The 27,954-nt window shown below is 33.0% G+C and overlaps 1 protein-coding gene, 1 long non-coding RNA gene and 5 other non-coding genes across 7 annotated transcripts; 6 read left to right on the plus strand and 1 right to left on the minus strand.

Moving 5' to 3' along the window:
- Window positions 1–658: 658 nt before the first annotated feature.
- On the minus strand, window positions 659–3,596 carry LOC132285014 (cyclin-D4-1-like). Its single transcript, XM_059787171.1, has 6 exons — window positions 2,833–3,596; window positions 2,314–2,400; window positions 2,068–2,166; window positions 1,699–1,903; window positions 1,468–1,589; window positions 659–1,307 (listed from the first exon to the last, which is right to left on the minus strand). Exons 1-6 carry the CDS (start codon window positions 3,139–3,141, stop codon window positions 1,032–1,034), a joined length of 1,098 nt encoding a protein of 365 aa, XP_059643154.1. The 5' UTR covers window positions 3,142–3,596; the 3' UTR covers window positions 659–1,031.
- Window positions 3,597–9,241: 5,645 nt separating this feature from the next.
- On the plus strand, window positions 9,242–18,076 carry LOC132283588 (uncharacterized). Its single transcript, XR_009472060.1, has 2 exons — window positions 9,242–9,669; window positions 10,079–18,076. It is a non-coding gene; the product is annotated as an uncharacterized LOC132283588 (long non-coding RNA).
- On the plus strand, window positions 11,125–11,215 carry LOC132287609 (small nucleolar RNA snoR128). Its single transcript, XR_009473103.1, has one exon. It is a non-coding gene; the product is annotated as a small nucleolar RNA snoR128 (small nucleolar RNA).
- Window positions 11,281–11,373, plus strand: LOC132287610 (small nucleolar RNA snoR128). Its single transcript, XR_009473104.1, has one exon. It is a non-coding gene; the product is annotated as a small nucleolar RNA snoR128 (small nucleolar RNA).
- LOC132287608 (small nucleolar RNA snoR128) lies at window positions 11,438–11,530 on the plus strand. Its single transcript, XR_009473102.1, has one exon. It is a non-coding gene; the product is annotated as a small nucleolar RNA snoR128 (small nucleolar RNA).
- LOC132287583 (small nucleolar RNA R44/J54/Z268 family) lies at window positions 12,986–13,072 on the plus strand. Its single transcript, XR_009473082.1, has one exon. It is a non-coding gene; the product is annotated as a small nucleolar RNA R44/J54/Z268 family (small nucleolar RNA).
- On the plus strand, window positions 13,859–13,934 carry LOC132287614 (small nucleolar RNA snoR122). The gene has a single exon (XR_009473107.1). It is a non-coding gene; the product is annotated as a small nucleolar RNA snoR122 (small nucleolar RNA).
- Window positions 18,077–27,954: the final 9,878 nt, after the last annotated feature.

Consider the following 27,954-nt stretch of genomic DNA (forward strand, 5'->3'; position numbering starts at 1 on the left):
ATCAAATCACCATCTTTCATTATTAGTGCACGTTAACTATGAGAATGGTGTTACTAGTAAGGACCTAAGTACTCTAAAGTATTAATAATAGCAAGAACAATAATGAGGTCCTATCTTAGTGAATGCTGATGTGAACTAATAATAAATGGATACATTCTATTTTAATTATCAAATCATAGGTGGTAATTAATTCACCATCTGATTTAGTAAGTGAGTATCTATCCAATATATTTAATTTGATAATTAAAATTATTTATTTATTATTGGTTCACAGAGTGAGTATGTATGATATAGATATTCAATCTTAAGAAAATTAAAAATTTATAAAAAAAAAAATGATTTATCCATCTTTCTTTTGTTGTCTCTTTTCTACTTAAACAAATAAAGTTTCCTCCCTATTTTACCTCTTTCATTCCTTCTTACCAAGTATAAAATCATAGCTTTACCGTATTTAGGGCCAAAATTTGTTGCGTGCTATGCGTGTGCGTGTGTAGAGAAAGAGAGAGAGGAAAAGGTTCTCAAATTTTGAGTGGAAAAGGGAAACCTGTCTTGACCACTCGTCTTGTTTATGGTCTTCCAAAAAGGGATTGTTGTATACTCAGCTCTGACTTTCACAAGAAAAAATAAAATGAAACAAACATCTATCTCATATCTTTTAATCTCCACTTTTTTTTTTGGATGAGCCAGGCAGTTCCTCTGCTCTTTTACCATAATCTCCTTTTCTTTTTTCAGTTGAAATTGAAGCTAAAAATAAAAAAACTGTATTTTAACTAGACACAACATATTTGGATCATTTTAACCCAAAAAAAAAAAAAAATCATATTTGGATCCTCCAAATTTATGTTCTTCTCCACCTTCTACCTGTGGTGACCTCTGATTATTGGCAGCAGGTGAGACTTTCTCTACATGCTAAAAGCATGACACCACTCTCTCTCTTTCTTTCAAAAACCACACCAAAACTCCTATTCCACCAAACTGTTTGATTGGACTTTGGTGCGAGAGGCCACAAAAAAAAAAAAAATTTCCACATTTCATGACTTGTTGTCCACTTGAGATTGAGATAGTACGTCAAATTTTCTCCTCTTACTGTTTGGACTATTGTGATGTTGTGATGAAGAATTTGCACATGACCCAACTGTCATATCATCACTTTTGTAGCTCAAGCTGAAGCATGCCACTTCTAACACCCCATTTGGGCTTTGGGGTACTGTTGTAATTGTGCCATTACCACCAGTCCCCACATTACTCCAACCACCACTATTCAATATCAAATCTTGTATCAATTCAACACACTTCAATACTCTCCCCTGAAATTTCACAAACATACATTAATAAAAAATTAAAAATTAAAAATTAAAATAAAATTAAAAAAACCCAAAAAGAGAGATCAAAGAGATCTCCAAATATGAAAAACAAATTTGTCCTGTCTAGGGTAATAATGGTTTCAGTGGGTACCACTAGTTTTACCTTTTCTAAATGCATGAAACAAGACATTGCCTTGTCAATGTTTACTGCTTTTATTTCTCCTGAAATAGACAATGCCACTGCTGCGGCAATTTCACAAGGCCTGAATTCCAAGAAGTCAATCCCTGCACTCAATTTCCACACCAAGCACTGGATCAACACCTCAATCACACACACACGTCTGACCTAAACAGTACTACCAAAATATCAACACATACAAGAGTGAAGACACACCTTTGATTGTGGTTAATATGAGTCGAATTGATCTAGAAATCAATGGTCCTGATGGAAGTTGATCAGTACCATTGATCTTTCTAAGGAAGTAGTCTATGAAGGAACAAGGAGTGCAAGCTTGCATTCTCCAATTCAAGGTGTTCAACACCAGCAGCTCCATTCTTTGTATTGTTTTACCTTCAAACACATACTTGGGCTCTCCTACCTGCCCAAATAAACACATTACCAACACAATTTCATTAATTTTTTCTCATAAAATTCAGACCATATCAAACATCTAATGCACTAAAAGAAAATCATCCTTAAATCCTATATATATATATATATATATATATATATATATATATATATATAATATTGTTTTTTCACCTGTAGGTCTACAGTAATAGGCACTTTAGTCTCCTCCATTTTGGTTGCTAGTGATAAACAGGCCACAGCTAACAATTGCACTGTCCAAGTTTTACCTCTCTACATAATAAGTAAATGAATTAAAACAAAGTGAAATAAAAAAACGCACACAAACACATAGATATATATATATAATTAGCATTAAACACAACAAACCAAATGACAATGAAAGAAAGAAGAACACTTGGGTCCAGATATTTGACTTACAGGCAGTTCATAAACTGATAGGAATCGGTCCAAGTAGTTCATTGATAGACAAGCACTCAACGGTCCAAAACTGTAATGGGCATGAGCCTGTTCAACACCCAAAAAAACACAAAAAACCATTACAAAAATCAACATTGGCAACATATTCATAGGGTATAATCAATTAAAAATGAATAAATCATAGAGCCCAAATCATCGGATAAAAAAAATTAAAAAAAAACACACACACACACACACACAAATCCAGTCCAGAATTACACACAGCTATCAAACCACAAACATGGGGTTTCATTTAGATTGATTCAAGCAAAAAGAGTGACAGGATTTGAACAAAATGTGTTAAAAATAAACATTTTTTTTTATGAAAATGGAAAAAATCTAAGACCCATTTGCAGAAACTCAATTCAATGCCATAAAAAGTATGTAAAAATCAATGCAAAGTGAAGAAGAAAATAACACCCAGTACATTGAATAATCAAAACTCAATAAACCCATTTTTAAGAGAACTAAACAACCCACCTTCAAAATCCAATCAAAAGCCTCTCTTCTCACGCCCAAATCCAATTCCCCTGTTCTTAATCTCTTGAGATAATCGTCTCTGGGCAAATGCATTCTCTCTCTGTCAGCCAGTAAATCGAAACTCTCATCACTCAGCAATGGTAAACCCATCAATGGCTCTGATCTATCAATGCCAGAGACCATGTTTGGATCATATGTTTGATGGGTTTGGTCATCTGTGGCCACTGAATCAAGATCATCAAACCACGACTTGTTGGTTTCCGTACAGAGAAGGTTTGAGGCTGCGCAGTCAAAACTGCTGTCTGCCATCGACAAACCCAGTTTTGCTCTGTAAATCCTAGTGAAATCTCATCAAAATGGGATTGTTGAAACACAATTTTTTTTTTTTTTTAATTTATGAATTTTTGCATGTAGAATATAAAATTTTCATTGTGCAATGAACCAAAGAGAGGGAGAAAAACAGAGAGAGAGAGAGTGTCTAGAGCGAGAAAGTCTAGAGAGAGAGAGGGCGGATGGAGGGACTGCTGCAAATAGATGGACCTTATGTAGGAAATGAACATTTGGTTTTAGGGTAAACGAGAGATTGGGGGAGAGAAGGCTTTTGTTTCGTAGATACAAGAAAACGAAAAAACAAAAATAAATAAATAAAATCCCTATTGTAAGAAAATGAGAGTTTTGAATGAAACTTATTCGAGTTCCTTTGGACGTCCCGAAGAGTGTTTTAATGAGTAAAAATAGAATCTTTGAATGAAAATATCTCAATAAAGATACATTACCAGACCCTTTTAATGCATAAACGTTGAATCTTTGAAAGAAAATAAGAGTATTGATTTAAACTTATTCGAGTTACTTATGAAGTGGCGAAGAGTGTTTTAATGAGTAAAGATCGAATATTTGATTGAAAATATCTCAATAAAAGTACCTTTTATGTCATTAAACCTTTTTAATGCATATAGATTGAATCTTTGAAACAAAAAAAGAGTTTGAATTTAAAATTATTCGTGCTACCTAGTAGTCGCGAAGAGTGTTTTAATGAGTATATGTTGAATCTTTAAATGAAAGTACCACAATAAAGGTACCTTTTATGTCACTAGACCTTTTCAATGTATAAAGATTGAATCTTAGAAAGAAAATAAGGTTTTTGAGTTAAACTTATTCGAGTTCCCTTTGACGGCCCATAGAGTGTTTTACAGAGTAAAGATTGAATCTTTGAACGAAAATACCTTAATAAAGGTAACTAGTATGTCACTAGACCTTTTTAATGTAAAAAGATTGAATCTCAGAAATAAAATGATAGTTTAGAGATTAACTTATTCGAGTTACCTATGAAGTCGCGAAACGTGTTGTAATGACTAAATATTAAATCGTTGAATGAAAATATCTCAACAAAGGAACCTATTATGTAACTAGACCTTTTTAATGTATAAAGATTGAATCTTTTAAAGAAAATGAGAGTTTTGAGTGAAACTTATTCGAGTTCCATTTGACGTCACGAAGAGTGTTTTACAGAGTATATATTGAATCTTTGAATGAAAATTCCTCAGTAAAGGTACCTTGTATGTCACTATACCTTTTCAATGTAAAAAGATTGAATCTTTGGAAGAAAATGAGAGTTTTGAGATTAACTTATTCGAGTTATCTATGAAGTCGGGAAGCGTGTTTTAATGAAAAAAGATTAAATCTTTGAATGGTAATATCTCAATAAAGGAACCTATTATATGACTAAACCTTTTTAATGTATACAGATTGAATCTTTGATAGAAAATAAGAGTTTTGAATGAAATTTATTCGAGTTCCTTTTGACGTCCCGAAGAGTGTTTTAATGACTAAAAATAGAATCTTTGAATGAAAATAACTCAATAAAGATACATTACCAGACCTTTTTAATGCATAAACGTTGAATCTTTGAAAGAAAACAAAGAATAAAACCCCCCATTGCAGTGGATTACATGTACAGATATATGTGTAAATTGCAAAACGATCACCTTAACTATCATTTTCTTTGTAAAAGCCCTTAAACTATTGAAATGGCAAGAATATCCTTGAAGTTTCAAAAGAAAACTTCAAACACCACCTTATTGTCAATTCACATTAAAAAAAACAGAGAGAATGCAGCCAGCACACGAGTGATATGTTTGCTATTAGAAAAACTCTAAACTTGATAACCTATTAACATTGACAAATTTAGAAAATTATGTGACGAAACGGCTTTAAAAATAACAAAAAAATCAATAGCTATATAATTTTTTAAAAGAATAAAATTAAATAATTGCCCCCACTAAGTTATTAACAAGCTTTCGCCAACCTTATTGAGATACATGGGTGTGAACCCCATCATAACAGATGTGATGTAGTGTATCTCAGTCGATTCTCATGACTCGACAACTGTAGCACGATTTTTACTATTATGACTAGTTTTTGATGATTCAATATTTAATAATAAGAATAAATTTGATCTTTTAAATTTCAACAAGGTTAAAATTGTAGCACGATTCTTGCCATTTCTTAAATTAGTATTTACTCTTTTATTACCTCTGTTTTCTTTTCTTCAGAGTATTTATTGTGTGATCCAATCAAGAATGACATAAATGGAGAATGACAGCCTTTGTGGCTTATTTTTTAAACTTTGTTGTCTTTCCATAATACTACAAGTTAAAATTGTAATTTTGAGCGTCCATTAACAGTTACTTAACGGAATATTCCTGTAATTTTGGTTCAAGAGGGAGTATTTACAAAATAGAAGTCCTTGAGGAGGTTTATTTGCAAATTACAATATACCATATATATATGTTTGTATATACATATGATACACATCATACACATGTACAACTGTGCAACATTTATTAAAAGTTGAAAACTGAGAAAATTTGAGGCAAGCAATACAGTTTGCGAGTGCTCCTACTAGGCTACTATTGATATTAGTCACACTGTGAGGTGCTATAGTGTCAATATTGCCATTGCTTGTCTGGGCAGGTTAGTATGGCATACTGGCAGTCAACGATTATGATTGACTAAAGGAAAGGGCAGTGTTGGTATACTTCATTTTAGGGGCTTGTTTGAGTGATGAATAGATTTCAAATACTGATGATGCAATTACTATTATTTTTTTGGCAAATCTAGTGATGTAATTATGATTTCCATGAAATAAATAGAGAGATTGCATCTTTAACCTGTCAATTTAAGAGATGCACCGGACCCAAATGTGATTTAGTAGGTCCTTGGGTTTTCTTGTGTTTAACCTATCTTGAATGTGGTTAGGTGTCAAAGGTATCCACCTGATCATATCCAAACGGAAAATGAAATAGATATAATTTGGAAGATATATAACATTATTTAATAATTTAAATATATATTTTTTTATAAGTGGGTATCTACCTGTTATAATTAGTATCAAAATCAAATTCAGTTATTGATTCGGTGTCACTCTAAGCATCCGACGCGGAGGAATTTAGATTGTCATCTCGGGATAGACAAGGTGACCCTACCACAACAAGGGGATTACGAGTTTGGATGGGAGAGAATGTTAGAGGTCTCCACGTTAGATCCAAATAAAAAATAAAATGGGGTATAATTGAGTGGGTATACAACATTATTTAATAACTTAAGCTTTTGAGTCAGCGAGCAAACGTTTCCGTTCTATTAGCACATTACTCAGTACCCTAATTAGTAGAACGCTCAACATCCCGAATGATTATGTCCGTATTCGAGTATCCCTTCCCTAATTACCTGAATAAAAAAATTCAATGTGATTTAGAGTACACTTAGGTCATAAATTTTACTTTTCTTGTTTATTGGATCTACTTTTTAATTTGAATTTTGTTACTCATTTAAAATTATATTTTTTTCTTATTGAGTATACACTATTTACCGTTGCGCGCCTTTATTGGAAGTTTTTTCAAGTTCAAAGAACGGTTTGAAAGCTTAAACATCACTATGGCACCAATTTTTTATGGGAAGGTATTAATGAAAAAATGTCATAAGAAAATGATTCTTGAAGATTTTTAAATTTAATTAAGGGTTTATTAATTAATTTTACGAGTCGTGTGCTACATTGAGTTTAAATGTGTTTTGAAGTGATAATTTATGATCATTAAGGAGCGGAAATTAATTATGATTCAATTGCCAAATTTAAGTAAGAAGTACAATACAATTTATGATGCCCAAACACATCAGTACATCACCTTTGACTATAACTAATTTATTATAAGTTGGTACGCCTAATCAGTTTGTATAAATCGTATTGGATTTTCATTTCCTTTTAAAAAAACACACACTTGTAGATAATTAACAGTTACAAATAATATAATAGATAACAATTAATATATAATTGTTTTATTAATTCCTTCTGATATGGAGTACCTATTCTGCGTTTCTCTTGTGGTCTCTCTGTAACCCAAAAGAAAGACGATGACTTCTTAAGATGATTTTGATTCAACTCCACACTCACTGACCTACGCTGACACACATATTTATTCCAATGTACCTCTTTATATATATATATTCATATAATATACTGTAAATATATATAGAAATTAAAAAAGTTGGAAGAATCGGTACATAATCAAGAGGATAAATTGAGATCTAAAGAAACATGCATGCTCATTCCCTTTATTAGACTTTAGCATCAAAAAAATTTCCAACCCCTTTTCTTCTCTCCTAGAGAATATTCTCTCTTTATATATAAATATATATACAGAGGCATGAAATTAATTACTTTTTCATCAACTTCTTTTGAAGGGGTTAAGTCCCAAAAATTCTGGTTAGACCAAAATAAATATGGATGTGAAACACTTTAGTCTTTAGTACATACAAGCATCTCATATCACGTGTATTTACAAAAAAACCTGTTCAACAGAGCTCTTTTTGGAGCTGCATGCATGGTTCGAGCTGGCATGGAGTACTGTGGTCCATATTAACTCGGTCTCTTTATGCATCTTTCTCTCTCTAAAACTCTACTCCTTTCTCTTTCTACAATGGCATCAAAAGCATCCAGCACTAGCACTCCATCCATGGCTAGTAGCTTTCTGCATCTCCACAATAAGCGCTGATGTCTTTTATATATATATATATATATATAAAATAAAATGTCTCTTTCCGGATCTACACTGCCCTAAATTTGTCTACCTAGCTCCTTTGCCACCACTTGCTAATTGTAAATTGCCCTATATGTTAAGAGTGTGTGTGTTATATATATATATATATATATATATATGGAATGGTAAGGTACGTGAGAATTGTATTAAAGTATAAATTAAAGAATGTACAACTGGAAATTAAGAGAGAAACTTGCCCATTGAACACAAAACATCAAGAGTTGCAGGTTCCTAAGTCACCTGTGAGTGTAGGTGAGTCTTACTTACAAATAGAAAAAATACAAACATATATATAAAAGAAAAAACAAAGAAGAACTAATTAATATCACCCATTATCACCTATGAGTGTAGGTGAGTCTTACTTACATTTTGTTCGTTAAAATATTAAATAAAATAAAATAAAAGGTGCATGTTGTTCGGTCAAATAATCTAGAGAATTTCAAACTCGTGAGGTCGTTTAGTAAATCATTTGTATTTTTATTTTATACTTTCAAATATTTTAAAATTTCAATAATAATTAAATATTTTAAAATTTCAATAATAATTATAAAAAAAAACAATTAGTATATAAACAAACGCCATAACGAACTTATAGGCTGATGACCTCACGGTCAAAGCATATGATTATAGGTTGTACAGGAAATGTTGGACTTGGACCAGATCGAACAGGAACTACATGATTCCATTGGTTATCAACCTATTTTATTTTGATCTACTCATTAACAACTCTCAATTCAAGTGACATCAAGGCCCAAGGGCCTCTAGTCAATAATATCTCCACACGTTGAGAATTTAAAATTATTATAAGAGAAAAAAATATATAATTAATAAAATTTATTTATTTATATATTAATTATTAGTAAGAGTTGATTCGCAACTTTGCAAGTTTTAAATCTGTTCTTAAATTCTCCCTAACTTTATTACGATGACAAGCCTGTTCCAAAAAGGGCGAGTTCCTATATGGAACGTTATATTAGCATAATTTTGGATTTAATTTTTAAATGTAACTTTTTTTGGTTGTTAGAAATCTTATAAAAAATATATATATATATCATCTCGTCATCATCCTTGCTTTATTCTTATTTTAATAGAGTTTGTCACATAAATTTTATTTCTCTATTTTTGTTATACATTGTGTCACCTACTATATTTAAACTTGACAGACAATAATGACGCTATTGCTATGAAACAAGATGATGACTTTTTATTTCTAACTGTGGGAAGAAACTTAACCACACAAACTCACATTGTCTTTAATGAAATTTGAACCCTCCCCCGTCTTAGTGGTCATAGGCTAGGCCATCTTAGCTTTTTGAGCCGCCTGGACAGTGGTTGGCCTATCCATTATATAATGATTGTTGCTCATTTGGGCTTTCAATGGCTTGCGTTGCGTTTAATTGTTTGCTCTGGTTGGGCTTGTGTTCTGGATTTCCTCCGGGTTTGGCTATTTTGGCCCACTCTACTTGTTGTGGCCCACTATATATATTGCTTAACCTTAAAAAAAAAAAAAAAAAAAAAAGAGGAAAAATCTTACCACTTCGCGGTGTTCCAATCGAAGGAAACCCTAGCACGACAGAAATTTCCCCTTCTATAAATAGTCCTAAACTCCAAGACCTGGAATTACCATCCGAAAGACGATGTGTGTACTGTTCAATTCGAACCAGCTCAATCTTTCTCACCGCATACTCTTCATGGAGAATCTCTCTCCATCAGAAGCAATCTTCAAGCCTTAACCCTAATCCAGGTTTATTTTTCTCTCCTCTTCTTTATTTACACCCTGTAACGATGAGCAAACCACAAACAGTTCATGGAGAGTCTCTCTCCATCAGAAGCAGTCAAGCCCTAACCCTAATCCTAATTCTTCTATCCTCTCCATTATTTACACCTGTAACAATAAACAAACCCAAAAGTCACAAACTCTTCATGGAAAATCTCTCTGCATCATAAGCAGACTCAAACCCCTAACCCTAATCCACGTTTATTTTTCTCTCTTTTTTATTTTTATTTTTTCTCGGTCCCGTTTCGAATGGTCTACCAGACAAGTACAACGATAGGGATTTATTATTATTTTTTTCGTATTTTTCTTAATCTCTTGAATTTGCTTGATGTTCTGTTAACATATTTCATGCATATGTTCTACAATATGTGTGCAGCTTTCAGGTCAGGGGACTCATAGCAATATAGCAGGATTAATTTACTGTTTTAAATTGTGTCATTCTTTGCACTTCTCTAATTTGTATTTTTATGTTACTTTAAAATTTAGATTCCATCGAGCTCATACAATTTTACAAACCATTGAATATTTTTTACTTGACCTAGACCAATACCATGCTTGATCTCATTATGGTGTTGGTCGTCCAAATGGGTTTCCTATTTCTTATTTTATTTTTTACTGCATTACTGGCAACACATCAATTGCACATTTGATCTTTGGGTGCTTCAGTTGTTTTCAAACTGGAAGGATTCATAATTTTACTACTTAATGGCTGATGCTGTCTTCCAGCCAATTCCTTGTGAAAATTGAATGTTTTCTTGTGAAGTTGTTCTTAGGATACTTGTAGAAGTTATGTGCTACTTCAATTAATGTTTATTAGTGTTACTTCTTCATTTGAAAGTCAAGTGGCTTCTTTAGTCAATATTTCTTTTGGACAGCGCTGGGGCATTTTAAGATTGTTTGGAAAGATACCGGTATAGCTATGTAAATGATTGAAAATATGGTGTTGGAATGATATGGTCTCCTAAATTCATTTTGATAAACTAAGGATCATGAAGATAATGTGAATAATGTGAATAGGGAGTTGCCGATAATCATTTCAAAAGTTGTGGGTTAAACTAATTATACAATTTACATTATTGCTTGAATCAAATTGGATATAATATACAGAATCTGCCATAGGAACATTGAGAATGAGATAAGCACAACACAAACGCTGATTGAGTTCTATGCCATTTGTCAATGCATTTCTTTGCAAATGCTCATGTTTTCCTTCCTTACCCAATTATTTACATCATTTTAAATGTATTATACACATTGCTGAATTTTTTAATAGTTGAGATTTTACTTTGATCTCTTTTCACCATTTGTCTACCTATCTCTTTGGTTTATTGCTAGACTACCATGAATTTACATTTTTGCCGACAAGTTAATGTAAGCTTCATATATTAAAATTTGGAGAGGAGGATTAATATGGAAAGTTGGTTGCTGTGATGAATATAAAACTTGTTGAAAGTTTACTATTGCTTGATGAAATATCGACAATTATGTCGAACCTGAGCGGTTACCTGAGCAACCTAGTGTCACATTTACTCTTGTATTCCTTTTACTCCTCTTTCAGTTTGTACAAATTACAATTGGTTGCTATGATGAAGAAATAATACCTGTTGAAAGTTTACAATTGCTTGATGAAATATCGACAATTATGTTGATCCTGAGCGGTTACCTGAGCAACTTAGTGTCACAGTCACTCTTGTATTTGTTTATTCCTCTTTGAATATGGAAAAATTACAATTGGTTGCTATGATGAAGAAATAAAAGTTGTTGAAAGTTTGCATTTGCTTGATGAAATATCGACAATTTAGTCGATCCTGAGCGGTTACCTGAGCAACTTAATGTTACAATTATTCTTGTACTTTAGTCCTCTTTAAATATTATGTTTCTCTATTTTCTTTATATGGCAGTTTCATATTTCTCCTCCCAAAAAAGTAATTTCGTGCTCTATCCTTTTGTTCTTTTTGCACTTCTAGAGGCAAGTATTCTAGTTGATTAAATAATAAGTTAATGGTTACTAGCATGAATTTATGTAATTTTCATTCTTAGTTTTTCTATCTATATATATCCAAATTCTTATTGCTTTTATTTTTGGAAGTTATATATTTGAAGTTTATTTGTCATAATAGCCTTGTCTCCTTAATGATGTTTACTTACACATCTGTAGGCTACTTTGTGCGATTGAGGTATTGATTTTGCGAACTCCCCTCCCCTCTTCTCTTATTTATTAGTTCTTGTTTTTTGGTTTGCTTATATTGAATTTTTATCGGCTTTCTCTTTCATACTATTGTATTTTAATGATAGATTTTATAATTTAAGAGGAACATATTGTCTTATATGCAAATGGTTTGCCAGGATGAATACTAGAAACTTGAGAGTTTTGATGTACATGCTCGAGGACATGTCAACATTTATGTCGACCTGAGTTGTTTAATTGTGTTACATATTTTTTTTCTAGTTTTAGTTTCTTTTGACATCTTTTGCGTGTGTGTGTGTTTTTTTTATTTTTTATTTTTTATTTTTATTTCTCCCATTTCCCATTTCCTATTTCCCAGAGTCTGTTTGTTCTCTGTCTCCTCCTAAATTCCTGATATCATGTATTCTTACCATTATCTTATTCATGTATCCGAAGTATATCTTTGGACTTCTCTCATATGAAATGGGGTCTATTTGTAAATAATGAATGTGGAAAACTTATTCTAAATTTCTAGTAAATATTTGAGGAAAGCTGATCCAGGGATTGATAGATATACACTTTAGTTTACAACTCAGTTTTTGTAAATACATTTTTGTGTTATAATAGTCCGGTTAGTTTGTATAGATTTTTTAAAAATTTCCCGTGGATATATATCACTATTTTTGGGTTTTAGAATAATATGAATTATTTCTTGGAAATGTAGTCATTTTTGTCATTTGGTTGCCAATGATGGGTTTAAATATGCTATGAATATTCATAATGAAAAGAACTTACTCTGAGGTACCCCTTTTTTATTTTTTTAAAAATTTCCTTTGGATATGTATAACTAATTTTGGGTTTTAGAATAATATGAATTATTTCTTGGAAAAAGTCATTTTTGTCATTTGGGTGCCAATAATGGGTTAAATGAATATCCATAATGAAAAGAACTTACTTTGAGGTACCCTTTTTGGATCAATAAATTTTTATTTTATATATAGTATTATAGTTGTTTACTTATGAAGAAGGATTTCATGCTATTTAACCTTTTTTTTTTCAAGGTAGTTTATAGGTCTTCTTAGAAGACTGCAAATTGTGTTTATTTAGATATTAGGTTGTGCAAGTGACGACAAAATAGACAGGGACATCAGCATTCCCCATTGGAGTATGATGATTTGTCTTCGGGAATCTCTCTGATGCACAATCATTATCAGACTTGGTAGAATGTTTTTAATGTTATTTTTGTTTTCTGCTTCATTTATTATTCTTTGTTTCTGTATATCTTGGGACTAACAAGATAAACTTAATCTGATTTTTTTGCTACTAACAATATGATTCTGTAGTATAAACTAGTTTCTGAATCCATTTTCCACCATTCTGATTTTTTTGCTTGAGTTGATACCAAATCTTTCAGCATCTCTCACCCCGAGTTTACTCCGTTGCATCTCTCACCCCGGGATTGATGGATATACACTTTAGTTTACAACTAAGTTTTTGTAAATACATTTTTGTGTTATAATAGTCTGGTTAGTTTGTATAGATTTTCTTTTGGATTGTTTTTGACAAGGGCTTTTGTGATCATGAGGCTTAATAGTGATTATTTGCTCATTGCTATTGTGGCAAATTGGAAGTTATCTGAAAATATATTTAATTTTTTGTCTACCTGATTTTGACGAAAGCTGTCACTAAACTCAAATCAATTTTCTGACAGTATTTTCCATATTCAACCACTTACATCATTGAAGTCCCCTTTTAGCGGTGTATGTTAGTATAATTAATTTAGATCATTGAAATGTTTTACCAATATGCATGATGCATACTTTTTTTATTACGTGTGATTCAGTAATCATTGCAGGAGTTTGTCTCCAGTTTATCAATTTCTTGTTTCACTAAGTCTTGCTATGCACCTCTATTTGTCTTAAAGTTATGGATTAGGACACTAGCGTAGTCAGCTTTGCTTTGTGTTCCGGTTGCTGTCATTTCTTGGTTTGCCTATGATGTATTTATCTGCACGTATTATCAGACATACTAATGATGATATGTGATTGTCACTACCTCTGAGGCAAAACCTTCACTAATTGAGATCTTAACTAGTATGTATATTGGTTCCTCAGTTAGTGTTACACAATAATTAGGTTTATGATATTGTCAAAAGCTTACTGAATTATAGTTGAGAATAAGTTCCATTTAAGTTTTGATCTATTGTTATATTTCCTTTAAACTATTGTGTTAGTTATTTGTTATTCCCCAAGCATAATAAATGGCAAATGATGATCTCCTTGATTTGGGTATGATGTGTCTAAATGCTTGTATAATCAGATATGGAGAGGATGACTACTGATTGTCACCTCATCTGAGGCAAAACCAGCCATGCTTTAAGCCTTTGACTTTGACTATGGTTTATACTTTATTCCTCTCTCTCTCTCTCTCTCTCTCTCTCTCTCTCTCTCTATTTTTTGTTAGGTATGGTCTCTAGTTACTTATTCAATAGCTTTGCTTAATGCATACCCTTGAAATAAGCTATCACTGTCATTAGGGGCTTATGATATGTAATTTACTAAAGCATGCTAGCTAAATATCATAGGGTATTAGATGCTAATGGAAGTGGTACCTGATTATTTTTTCAGGTATTAAGGTATTTAGTGGGGAAAAATATAGACAATTATTTTCAATGTTCACATATTGTCACTTCCAGGGCTTGTTATAAGTTGCATGTTGTTTCTTGAAAAGCCTAATGATTGATACAAAAGAACGGAGATTTGAATGGTGCTCTTTGTAGTAGCCTGACCAAAAATTGGGCTCCAATAGCATCTCATGTGATGGACAACTACTAGTTGGAAAATGAAGGCTTATATTCCAGTTTTCAACTAGATTTTTTTAATTTTTGTTGAATGTTGGCAGTTTTTTAATGTTCCAATTCCCTTTTAACAAGTCTGTTAGAAGCATGTGTGCATTATACATTGTTAATCATTTCCTGATGCATGGCAAAAGTTTTAATTGACTAGTTAGAGGGCATGATTATACATGTTAATCATTGCCTGTTGGCAGTTTCTTTTAATGTCCCAATTCTTCCTTTACAAGTTAGGGGACATGATTATACATATTAACCATTGACTGTTCAAAGATTTTTAATGTACAATTCATTCTTTACAAGTTAGGGGTGATGGTTATACATGATTATACGTGTTTTTGCATTACGGTTGTGAACATGTTTATTATTGCCCGATGAATGCCAAAAGTTTGATTTGACTGGTTAGAGGACATGAGTTCGAGTACAGAAAGACATTGTGTCTTATCCTCCAGCACTGCACGTAGGTGAGGAATACTTGTGATTGCCAATATTTAAATGTTAAACATGTTGGTCTGTTGCTGTGGGATATTTTGGCCAATAACAAGATTTGATCTAATGCTCCTTGTTAGTTTCTGTGCTGCAGTGTCTTAGAAGAAGATTAGGACCGTTGGATTTGCTTTTGTGCATGTTCTTTTTGTAATATGTTTATAAACTGCTCAAGGGTTCATTTGGCAGCCAAGCTTGCTGAAATTCAAAGTTCATTAAACGAACATCTATTTTCAATTTTTTTTGCTCCTCCAAAAAATAATCTACATAAAATCCCCTGATGTTGCAAAGTGATTTTATATTGACAAAAATGTCCTTAATATAAATTTTAAAAAATTTAGATTTTTTATTTTGTTTTTAATTTTTTAAAATTAGAACTTAAAAAAGTGTACGCTGATTATGGGATATTATGTGACAAATACCTCTTAATATAAATTTGAGAAAATTTAGATTTTTTATTTAATTGATTTTTATTTTAGGTTTTCTCTGTGTTAAAGATGTCATTTTCAATATAAATTCGTGTACTTTTGGTTATTTGAAAAAAAAGTTAATTCACTTACTATGATTATTCGTATTTTTATAAAGTTTAAAAGCTCACTCACTGTTTTTCAATTTTATTGAAAAATAAAGTTTGGAGAAATTGGATAATGGATGGGAATATTGAATAGAGAGGGTTAAGCTTTAACAAATATGAAAAAATGGACAGTTAAAAGTTACTCACTACTACGGTTATATCCTTTTCTTTTCCTTAAATATGATATTAACATGACTAAGGAAATAATCTCACTCTTTCTTATTGATCTTACGTAATGGATCTTTTATTTTTATTTAACTACCCAGTTTTTATATAATTGTTAAAGAAAAAGAAAAAAGAAAGACTAATATTACAATTATGATATTGGTTTGATAGAATTTGATTTAATTGAAAATTCAGAATACAAATTTGTTTTGATTTCAAAAGCAAATAAATAAATAAAATAAAATAAAATAAACTAGTACATGTACTACAAGAATTTAGCATTTGCCCAAATTCGTAAGTATGGTCTGATCAATTGAAAGAGTTTTCGTTTCCATTGATATATAATGAAAAATGATAATATATACATATATTATTGGCACCAAAGTTTTCTAATTTTTTTTTTAAAAATATGCCATGTATAATTATTACACACACTCTCTTCCTTTTTCTTTTACATTTTTTTTTTCTTTTCAAATTTGACGTAACTTAAAATCTTGCTCCATACAATTTAAATCCCAACAGATGAGTAAAATTCTTGTGCTTACTGTTAAATATAGAATCCTATTGAATCTAGAATAATTTATTTTTTATATTTATATCAATTAATCTAATAATTTTCTCTAAAATAAAAATTGAATAATCTCATTTAAAAAAATAGTTGTAAAAATTATCACATAATATTAATTCAATTGACATAATAAAAATATCAATATTTTAATTACCAATCTGAATTTTAATATAAAAAAATGTCCGTCTCTAAAACGTTTTTGGTCTTTTCAACAATTTTAAATAATAACCTAAAATAATTTCATGAGATATTGAAAAGACAGCCTCTACAAACTTTTGTTTTATTTTTTATTTTTAAAGGAGCCTATGTAGTTTTCAATAACAAATAAATTTTTTTTTTCTTTTTGAAAAAAATAAAAGGAGATCCAATGCTGATACTTCGTGTATTTAATACCGTTTCGAACAATAACTGAGATATTTGAAATATAAGGGGGAAAAAAAAAATGAGGATGGCGTCATAAACAAGCAATCTCCAACCTATATATCTATATAAAGACGCACCTGACCCGATATACGAAATATAACGTACTGGTTAGGGTTTCTGCTTCTCGTTCTTTGAGGGCTCGATCAGAAATAGGTCTTGAGGCCGCGGTTGGGTCTGGAAGCTTTACCAATATGTATCCTTTTCGCAGTTGGGGTTTCTTTCAAGAGGGTCCGATAGGGTCTCGAGGCTGCGATTCAAACAAGGGTATGAGGGTTAGGGTTTTATCGTCCTCTATTCGAGGGCTAATCAGTGATCAGACTTGGGTCTTGAAGGTGCGATTCAAACCCGCGTTTGAGGGTTAGGGTTTTCTCGTCCAATATTCGTTCTTGAGGGGTCGATATTCAAACAAGGGTCTTGAGGGTTAGGGTTAGATTCAGAAAATGGTTTTTTGGGTTCGACTGAAACAAGGGTCTTGAGGGTTGGGGCTCGATCCAGATGATGGTGTTGTGGTGTTGGATCCGGTTGATGGTTTTGTGGGGCTCAATACTGAGGGTTCTGCGGGCATCTTTTGGGTAAAAATTCGTAAATCAACTTTATTTAACTGATTTATTTACCATTTATTAGTCTAACTTCTACTCTAATTTTTTAATTGATAACTGAAAATTGTATCAAAACTAGATATAGAAGGATAGAAATTGATTGATTATTAAGATATATAAAGATCAATACATTATTTTAATAATTTTTTTTATAAGTATTAATCATTTTAAGTACTCTTTACATGTATGTATGTTAATCATATGTCATTTTCCTATATTATTGTGCTTGTGCTGAATTTGTATTTCATCTCTATTTTAATGGTCTAATGTTTTTATTTTATTTTTATAATTTTGTATTGTATTGGTAATTACCCCACCTTCCCTGAAGCGTAACATAATTACACCGGCTTCTCCAGTTGATTAGAAACTTACTTGGTTCTCCCCTATTGTTGTTACTGAAGCTCTCACCTATATTAGCAGAATGCGCTTGACAATTTCCAAATGGGAATGCTAGTGTCCAGTGTAGTATGTTTTAGTCAAAGAGGGAAGTCTATGTAATTATGTTATTCCTGAAAGAAGCCAATGTAATTTATTTATTTTATTTTTTATGTTATATTTTTGCATTCTATGTATTGTTGCATTGTTTAAACAAATTTCTCTTCATGTTTAAGATGATTCTAATATAAAGATTCGGAAGCTCAAAGATGGTAAGAGTGCTCAGATCGAATGATTTGAGAGGCTGGTGGTTCGAATCCACCCGAATCAATTTGATAATAGAAATAGTGAGTGACATTGCTTTTATCTTTAAAAGCGTATGCGGTGGCTACTTTTTTCTTGCTGGTGTCTCTTTGAATATTGCTGTAGAAATGGCATCGGCTGTATGTGGATACGGAGCTGAGATGTCTGTTTTAATGGGGTAAATGTCCCGTATAATATATACCCATCCTTCATTTGCCTTCTTACGAAGCCTGCTGCTGTAGACACCTAGCTAGAAGAAATTATTTAAAACAGAAAAAGAAACTATTGTGTGGTCCTTCCAAATAGTGGCATCAATTTGCTATGTAGAATTGTGCCAACAAATTCATATTTAATCTATTACTTTATCAGTTGCTTCCGAAGTTTAAACTTAAATGATTTGTGATGTTCTTTAATGTTGGCTAAAAGGAATGTGTTGGAGCCACGGAGGCGGAATCATTTTCGAAGAGAGGTAATGGTTTCATTATGAGCAAGGTAAAAAGAGTAGAGGCCAGATGCTTGTGTTGAGATTAAGTAATCTATTTAACTAGCCACAGTACATGCACATTCCTTTGTGCAGTTACTTGACATAGGGTAAGAAAAAGTGTTTATTGTGTTAGTTGTTTGTATCAGTTTATTGATTTATTGAGGTTTGTGTATTCTGACTCGTTACTCTCATTTTTTTTTCCCATGTATGTGTGTGTTTGTGCGCACTAGTGCATGGAAATAATAACTGGAAATTCATGATGTTGTTAAAGTTTCTGGTGCACCTCCACCTAGGAAGGCTATAGTGCAGCAATGCATCCTTGACCTGGGGGTTCTGGGAGATTCTATGAAACTATGTAACCTTGTTTTGAGTATTCCATTAATTAAAGTTTTTCTGTGGATACTTGCACTTGAGTGTTTTCTCAGTCCTTACCTACATAAAAGGTTTCAGCCTTCAAGGCCTGTGATCAACTTCTGTACAGCAGTTGCCATTGAGGCTTTGGGTTCTCTTAGGACTGTTAACAGTGATGTTGTGAAAAGAATACTTCCATATATTATTTCTAGACTACAGCTTGGTGCCGAGGGAGGTTTGGATCACAAGTTGAGGTTTTAAAACTTACCATACAATAGGGAGTTTGGTTTCTCCTATTTTTATGTTGTTTTTTTTTTTTTTTTTTCCTTTGATATTTTCACTGCCCTCCCTCAAGGTCTATGATTTGGTGACATGTTCACCCCTTCCATTAACAGTCAACTCTGGTCAATGTATTTTTTGCTTATGCTAGCAAATGTAAATTTTAAAACACCAACTTTGCCAAGCTGCCCTTAGAATGAGTGTAAAGTCAATACAGGTTTATGAAGTTAAATAGTAAACTTACAATTTCCTTTAACACCATTTAAGGACAAAGTCTAGTAGAGAAAGTGTAATTTTAAAAACATAGGGAAGGTCATTTTTTTTTTTTAACTCAACTAGAAGGGCGGTTACTGTAATTTTGTCTTGTAAATTCTGTTTTCATAATTTGCCAACTTCACAGTAAATGTAACATATGCCTGTTACTTGAATGCTGGTAGGCTAAATATATTGGTCAGGCGACTCAGGCACAATCCTTTGGGGTCAATTTTTTGGAAATTGTTTTTGTTTTGTTTTTTTTTTTTTTTTGAATGATCTGTTTGGATTCTCAGTTCTGGGGTTGGTTTTAGGATTAATCAATAAAAAAATTGGACTTGCCAAAATGAAAAGTAGCAGAGAGAGCCTCAGCAATTAATTGGACACACTTTCAACATTCTTAACTTTGGAGAACAAAGACATGGGATGTGCTATCTTTTCTCCAACTAACTGTAGCTTGGGATGTTTCTCCTCTTCAAGAAAGTACTCGTGAATTCTTCTGTAGATCACAAAAACAAAATTACCTACAAAATTTCATTAGAGTGAAACAAGTTTTCCCATATAAAAATGAGTTGACTAACTAAATTTGCCAAGTGGTTTGTTGTAACGTATTCTAGAAATGAATGATCCACTGTCCAAATTTTATTGCATTGCAGGCCTAGACAAAATGAGACCACGTAACAATTCCCACTCCACCTCAGGAGAAATCTTTATCAGTGACTGTAATTACTTGAAGAAAAGGTCATACTAAAAACATGCGGGGCTTGTGGGGCCATATCGAAGGTTTATCTGAATTCTAAATCATTATATTTTATTTTGCAAGGGAAGTAGAGTTTTTGGCCCATGTATAGCACTCTAATGTTGTGCGTTATAGTTGATAGTTGAACAAGTTATGCTGTCATATTGTGTGTTCGTGTCCATTAGAGTGAGAAATTTGATCCTACAACAGAAGTAGGACATGAAGCAAAATTTTAGGGGGATTCTAACAATTATAAGATAAAGAGGGGATGATACAATTCATTTCCAACGACACATATTTTACTAATATAAGCCTGTGATGAGTCGATGACACCAGACACTAGCTAGAATTTGAGGTACAATGACTATGAATTGGAGGAAGATAACTCTTTTTGTTCGATTGTCAAATGCAAGAAAAAATGCATATTATACTTTCTGTTTAGTTGATTGTTGACTGGAATCTTTATCTCTGTGTTCAGGGCCTTGGGCTGGTGTTTTGATGATTGTTGGTTTCCTAGCAAATAAGGTGGTGATGTCCACTAAACTTACTAAAAGCTTGATTCAGTCAGTTGCTGAGGTAGCTCGAGACCGATGCGAAAGAATCAACTGAATTGCAATGTTTTTATATGGTATTTATGGCCTTGGTCAACCTTTTTCAGGTATTGCCATGTGCTTTGAGTAGCAATTAATTTTAATTCTCTCTCTCTCTATGTATATACATATATGTATATCTATTATTTACCCTTAGGCATTAGATAATGTTTCTCAAGTTTCTTCTTTTGCTCTTGATGGTGTTGTGTAAATCATGAGTTTTCCCCCTTCCATGCTGTGAAAATTTTCTTTTATCTGGTGGTTCTTATACACCCTTCACTGGCCTTCAGTATGCATATAAAATCATTCCCTTGATCGTACGGTAAATTTCTTTCTAGTGTGTTTTGGAATCCCTTCTTGAGTATGGGCTTGTAACATTGTTCTTGGGACTTCTTATTTCAACTCCTATTGTAAATTTATTTTTATATATGTTCGCTGTATTTCTGATGATACATTCCTTCCTACTCTGATATAAATTATGGAAACAGCTTCTTTGAGGGGCTTCATTCATCGTGTAGTCTTTAAGCTCCGTCATTCTTGCATGAAGCTATCTCAGAGAGAGAACGACCCAATATCATCTGAATCAAGTTTATTCAGTTCATTTGGGAAATTTTAGTATTTGCCTTTTGGCTTTTACAGATATGGCGTCCATCTTCTTAGATATTTCTTTTTTACTCTTGTATTTGGTTTTTAACCCTTCTTTTCTCAATTTATATATATGTTTTTCCTACTGAACGATGCTAATACTGTTAATAGGAAGCTGGGCCTCACCAGTTTTGTTTCTACAAGTAAGAAATATCCATGTGAATTACGTGGGGCAATTCACAGTTTCCTGGAGGTTTGTGGGCTAATTTATTTCTCGCTCTCTCTCTCTCTTGTGCTCTCTATCTGCGCGCGTGTGTTGTGTCTGTTTGTTTCTCTCTATTGCTCTCACTTCCAAATTAGTAGTATGTTCTCAATCTTCTTGTGTTCCTTCCTTTTAGGATTCTAAACTTGAATCCAAGAAAAGGGGTTCGGTATATGAGATCCTGTCCAGGATGTTAGATGGGAATATGAATTTGTCACATGAGATTCCCTTGTTCAAAAATTTGGTTTGCACTGGAACATCCAAAGGTATTGTCTGTTGGTTCATCAAACACACAATTTTTGTTGATTAATTTTATTCTTACTTCTTGTCGCATACTTTGCTAACTACATTTTATGAATGTTATGCTTTTATTATAATTTTAATATGTGGCACAGACTGAGGTTCTACACTTGTTGGTTTGGATTCATATGTTATTCTGAAAGAAAACTAAGACTGCCCATTCAGAGGTGACATTGTTGTCTTCTCATTTGTTATTGTAAAAAAACAATGTCTGGTGACCTTTCAATTTTGTTATGCCATGTCTTACAGGTTCACTTTAGCAGTTTGCTTCACTATGTTCGGTTGATTATTTAATGGTTCTACTATTAAAAGGAAATGTTTCATTACTCACTCGTTGTTTGTTTGTTTTTCTTTTTTTCCTTTAAAATTGCCTGTTCCTTTTTGGTTGGTATAAATCCGTTCCACATCTTCCTGAGGTCAATTTTTGGTGCTCTCTCTCTCTCTCTCTCTCTCTCTCAAAGAAAGAACCGTAGATATATATAACTCTAGCATTTACAACAGAATACATTTCAAGCCATGTGGAAGGTTTAGAAATCCTAAACCTTTCAAGGCATAATCCAAGACTCATGTAACAAGAAAACACTTGATAGAACAGCATTCAGACCTTTAAAACCTGAAGAGAGAATGCATTGCCAAAAACAAGAGCCAGAACTCCAGAGATGATGCACACCTAGATGAGAAACTGTGACTACTCGCCGGCTGGATGAACTTTGGCTCGAGACTTGCGTGCAGAAGCAGCAAGGGCAGTTCACCTCTTTCAACTGGCAATTTACTGGTCATGCTTACTTGATTCAATTTGAAGTTTTGTTTTCCAAATTACTTTATTGCCGCGGAAGTTTCCTGCCAGTCACTTGTAGAGAGCCAATTAATGTGTGAAATGAATGGCCATGCTATTGTATATTGTTTAAACCCATATTTCTTGTTCTCGAAATTCCAGCTTACTGTTGCAATTATCTTTGGCTGGTTACTGCATGCTTGTGTCCATTTCTCTATTTTTAGTTGCTAAGTACCAGTAATTGGTCGATCACATGTTAGATTTGGCTTATTAGCATAGTTGCTGATATCTTTATGTATCAATTGTTATCAACTCCACCTACAACTCGTTTGTGTTGAGAACCCAACTCTTGTTGATTTGTTGCTTCATTTTCAACCTGATGACAATTATGTCGTAGATCACTGTTTTGTGGAAAAATCTTTTCAAAGTGAAAATCATATCTGATTTATCAATGCAAAAGCAAACAGGCCAATGGATGTTGATCAATCGGCTTTGCATGGGACCCACATGAAGTCTGTTGGTCAATTTTCGTTAGCATTTTTTAGTCGGCCTACTTTCTTTGTTTGACTAGCATTACTCATTACTATGGAGTCGTTACTTGTGCATAGTAATGCTACTCTACTTGAACAGGGAGCTAGAAAAGGATTAATGGGACTTTTCTGGGCTTCATACTCTATCAATCACATGTAACCTACCCTCTCATCTCTTCCTTCTTTTATCAATTAGTGTAGGATGTTGAGCTCTCTTTTTTCTCGGATTACAGGAAGCCTTTCTTTGATTTATTCTTTTCTAGAGCTTTTTTGAGAGTATAGTTTTTTCTAGATACCTAATGCGTACATGAGTGCATCCTCTTCAGCGCTTTCTTGTAAAACTTTTATTTATTTAAAATAATTCAGCACTGAAGGTCTTAACTATTACCCTATTTAAGTAGATATGTTCTTAGATTTATGTTTGTTCCATGACCTTTTACACGTGTAACCGCCTTGCTGCATGCGTATAAAGGTATGTGGATAGATTTCTGTAACGGATTTCTTTGAGTAGTCCTTAGTTAGAGGTTGATTCTTTTAGTGAATGGTAGGCCAAGAATGTCATGTAGAGGCAAATCTTCCGTTCTTCTTCTCTTTCACTAGTATATTACCCCATTTGTTTGTACTTCTTTGTAATCTTGAATTGAAACAAGGGTTCCAAGATCAGTTATGGTTTTCATTGTAAATTTTAAAATTCAGAATCTACTTGATTTACATTGACCTGACCATCTTTAGGCCTTATTATCCATGATTTTTTATGCTGTCTCCTCTCTTCCATTGGCTAGAAACTATTCGAGATGCAATACTATGCCGGTTTCACGATGACGATCTAAGTGTGGTTCAGGCAGCTCTAACTGTGGGCAGATTGTCTGAAATAATGAGTCCTGGATGTCTGTTTGATGCACTTCAGAATGCGCGTTAACAATGCCTAGGCATTTGATGTCAAGTGAGTTGGTTATAATGCTTTGATTCCTCTTCTTATCTTTTTTTCTTTACCTTTCCATATTGTACTTCATGATTATGTTTTAAATTCTTTTTGATATTATATGGTTCATTGTGAATTATTGCCATCTTCACTGCAGAAAACAACGTTAGGAATTTAAAAAGTTAATAATTTTTCCTTATGTAAAGCTTAGTTCATACTCATTGGTACATCAGTAATCAAACTTCAAATTTCAGATGTCCTTTTAATAGATGTGATGACTGTTCGTTACTACACATTCTGTGTTACAGCTGATAAGCTACTTTTGGTGTTCTCTCTTCTTGCTAGTGAATCCGTCTCTTGCCTTGTATTGCAGTTGAACCATGATCATTATTTCAGTTGGTTAAAATTGGCGATTTATCAGGAGGGTAGTTCATTCACTTATTTCTGTTTGGCTTTCAGGACTGTGCTGACCACAAGTTGCAAATGTGCTCACTAATTGTAAATGTATTTTTGTTTGGCTTTCAGGATGAATTTGTGCCGAAACTCAAAGGTTTCCTTGTTCTCAACTTGAGATATTTTATTTTTTCTAGAATCTAGTGATAAATAAGTTCACTCTTTTAGTGTTTGGTGTTAGCATGTCAACTTGTAGTATTTTATTTACTGAATGCAGACTTTGAAGTTGAATTTGAAGTCTTCGTATCTGGCCATGGAAGTAAAGTGGCCTTTCTACAGGAATCTTGTCAGTGCCTCTGGCCCAAAGGAGATGATAATTATTGTAGAGCTTCTTAGTGCAGCAGTAATTGTGATTTTTGCGATGTAATTTATGTGCATAGAGGTTTGAGAAGCAGTTACAGTGATGCATGATTGGGTCGGAAATTTATAGCCGTGGGTGGTCTTTCTTTTTTCTTTTAAACTTGCTGTACACATGCATCACTATAACAATAAGTCTGGTGGTTTAGTATTATAAGCATGTAGTGTTGTTCTGTGCCATGGTTTTCTAAGCCTTGGTCTTGGACACTTATTAGTTCTAAACCTTCAACTATAATTCCATTCTCCAACTATAAGTAAATGAAGGCCTTGTTTTAGCTTCTTTTGTTCTGAAGAGTAAAAATAAGATCAATGGCTTCAGGTAAAAACCTTTTTTCCTACACTGCATCGATATGTGTCAAATGCTTGGTTTGCCTCAGATGGCCATCAATTTATTGGTCACCTTTTAACTTCATGCATTTCTGGAAGTATGTATAATTTGTTGGTTCAGGATGAGCCTGGGATTTTCTCGCTTGCTCCTTATATTTCTGATTTTATATTTATTGAATTTTTTTTTTCTTGAAATAATTAAGTCATTGATCATGTTTATTTATTATAATGAAATAGTTGATCATGTTTATTTATTTTCTCATTCTTCTACAATTTACTTTTGAAATTGTTGCGCGTAACTTCAATCAATATGCTTTGAATTCAAAATTGACTCGGATCCTATGGGCATAATCCATATAATCCATGTATAAAGTGGGCTTGTTCTGTAGTGGGCCTTAGGTTAACCCGATCCATTTTATCCCTAAACATATCGAGATCCAAACCACAAGGAGTCCATATTCTGTCCATTTTTAAATTAAAATCCAAATCGATAAAATGGATTTTAGTTCGAGCAGATTTTGGGGGAAAGAAAACCAATTTCATGCTCTGTTTGGTGGTTGATACCAATTGCAAAGAATTGAATGCTGATATTCTGTTTTGCTTATTTTGGAGATTAGTTGATGCATTTGTTTCAGCAGTGACTGCAGATCACTTGGCTGGTGATGCATGTTACTTTCTTTTCTTTTCTTTTCTTTTATCAGCATCATTTGTCAGTGATGCCTGTTATATATTTTCTCGTTTATCTCATCTTTATTACTTAGTGCCTGAATTTAGTTTATAATTGTCAATGGTGAACGTGAACTAATACTTGTTGCTGGATGACAATGGTAAGTGGGCATGTACACTTCATGATCTGTTCATGTTCTTTGAAGCACCACAGTTCGACCATGTATCAAAAAGCTTCTTCATTATCTTGTAGTGACGTGCAAGACCCCTCCAGTCTGATTTTTGTCTAAGTTTTTTACTGAAGAAGGTTTTATTATTAGGGAATGAAGAGATTATTCTCTTAAAGAAATGCAACATTGAGTGAAGCCGACAACTCCCTCTCAAGCAGCTAAGAACCTTTCAGAACTTGAACTTTAGTCAGCCAACTCTTGATTAGAGAACTTGGTTGGTGAGGATTGTTGATTTGGCTTGCAGTCTTGCAGAGAGTACTGTACTTGATTGGCCTGAACTTGCTGCTTTGAAGTGGTTCCTGAGCTAAAGGTTGGAATGCATTTCATAGTTTTTTTTTTTTTCACTGTCTATTTTGTTTGCAAACCTTGTATGTTAGTTTTCATTTGTTTAATTGTTTCTGTACATTTGGCTGCTTTGGCTTGATTGGATGTAAGGACAGGATGAGATCTACATTATCCATTCTTTGTTTGAATGCACTACAAGTCCGTGATAAGGTGTGCAAATAGGGAATCAGGAGGATGTCTATTGTTGTTGAATATTTGGAGTGCCTTGAGAATTGCTGAAAGATAAGACTTATATGTTCATCCTAATCTGATTCCCATCAACTTGTTCTAAACGTATATATTCGCTGAACCAAATGCAACTTTGTTTAGAAAACATTTAGGTACTGTATGGTAAAATTGAAAATTAATTACTAATGATTTTGCTTAAAAACCTTTTATAATACCTTTTTGAATTTTAAATGGTCAATGATAAGTGATGTCTTCATTATCACTTTACTGATTTTACCTATTTTAAGAGCACTTATTATTCAGTGGTATCCTTATTGAATTGTCAAATGCACATGATTGGATAAGTGCTGAATGTATTCAGAATTATGTGCTAAATATGGTTATCAAACAACATCTTAGTGTTTCTCACACGGGCCTCTTATTGAGCCAGCACCTTTCAGGTTGGTTTTAATATTTTGCATTTGGGTGTTTCAATGTTTGAAGCTTTCCATTTTGCGGGTGTTTCTGTTACAGTCCAAGTTGAGAGTCTCAATAGTTTCGCGTTTCTTTGTTATCAGTCTGAGGAGTGCTTATTTTTCAAAGTCCCTTCAATTCTTGTTCCTCTGTCCAGCGATACTATTTTTCTGAACTTATTCTCGACTCCACCTGTGCTTTTTGTAGTCTTAGTAAGAAATTTACATTAAAGAAGTTCCTGATTTCGTGGATTTTTTTTTGGCTATGAAAGTTACTATTATAGAACATTAATCTTTTTGTCACGTGTCTATTTTCCTTAAGTTACTATGAATTAATGCTTATTGACTTATTTCTTCAGGATATAAGTATTGGCTCGAGTTAATTTTCCTAGATGGAAAAATGGTAGCACCCACCAACAGGTCAGTGGCCTAGCGGTACCAGGCTCCTACTTTCCAAAGAGAGGTTAGGGGTTCGAGCCTCGGTGGAGGCATGTGTGTGTGAGTACCAACCAAGAAAAAAAAAAATTGGTAGCACCCTTCTGTTAGAACAACTCTTTTAGTGCTATCTATACTTTCTGATTTGCCTTAATTGTTGGCATTCTCTAATCTAGAAATTTGACAGGAAGCAATGTGATTTGGAGTCATTTTCTTGTTCTTTCCTCATGTTTAACATC

The sequence above is a fragment of the Cornus florida genome, unplaced genomic scaffold (genome assembly GCF_030987335.1).
Source record: "Cornus florida cultivar Cherokee Brave unplaced genomic scaffold, ASM3098733v1 CherokeeBrave_3.0.0_Hap2_Chr11, whole genome shotgun sequence".
NCBI classification, from domain to species: Eukaryota; Viridiplantae; Streptophyta; class Magnoliopsida; order Cornales; family Cornaceae; genus Cornus; species Cornus florida.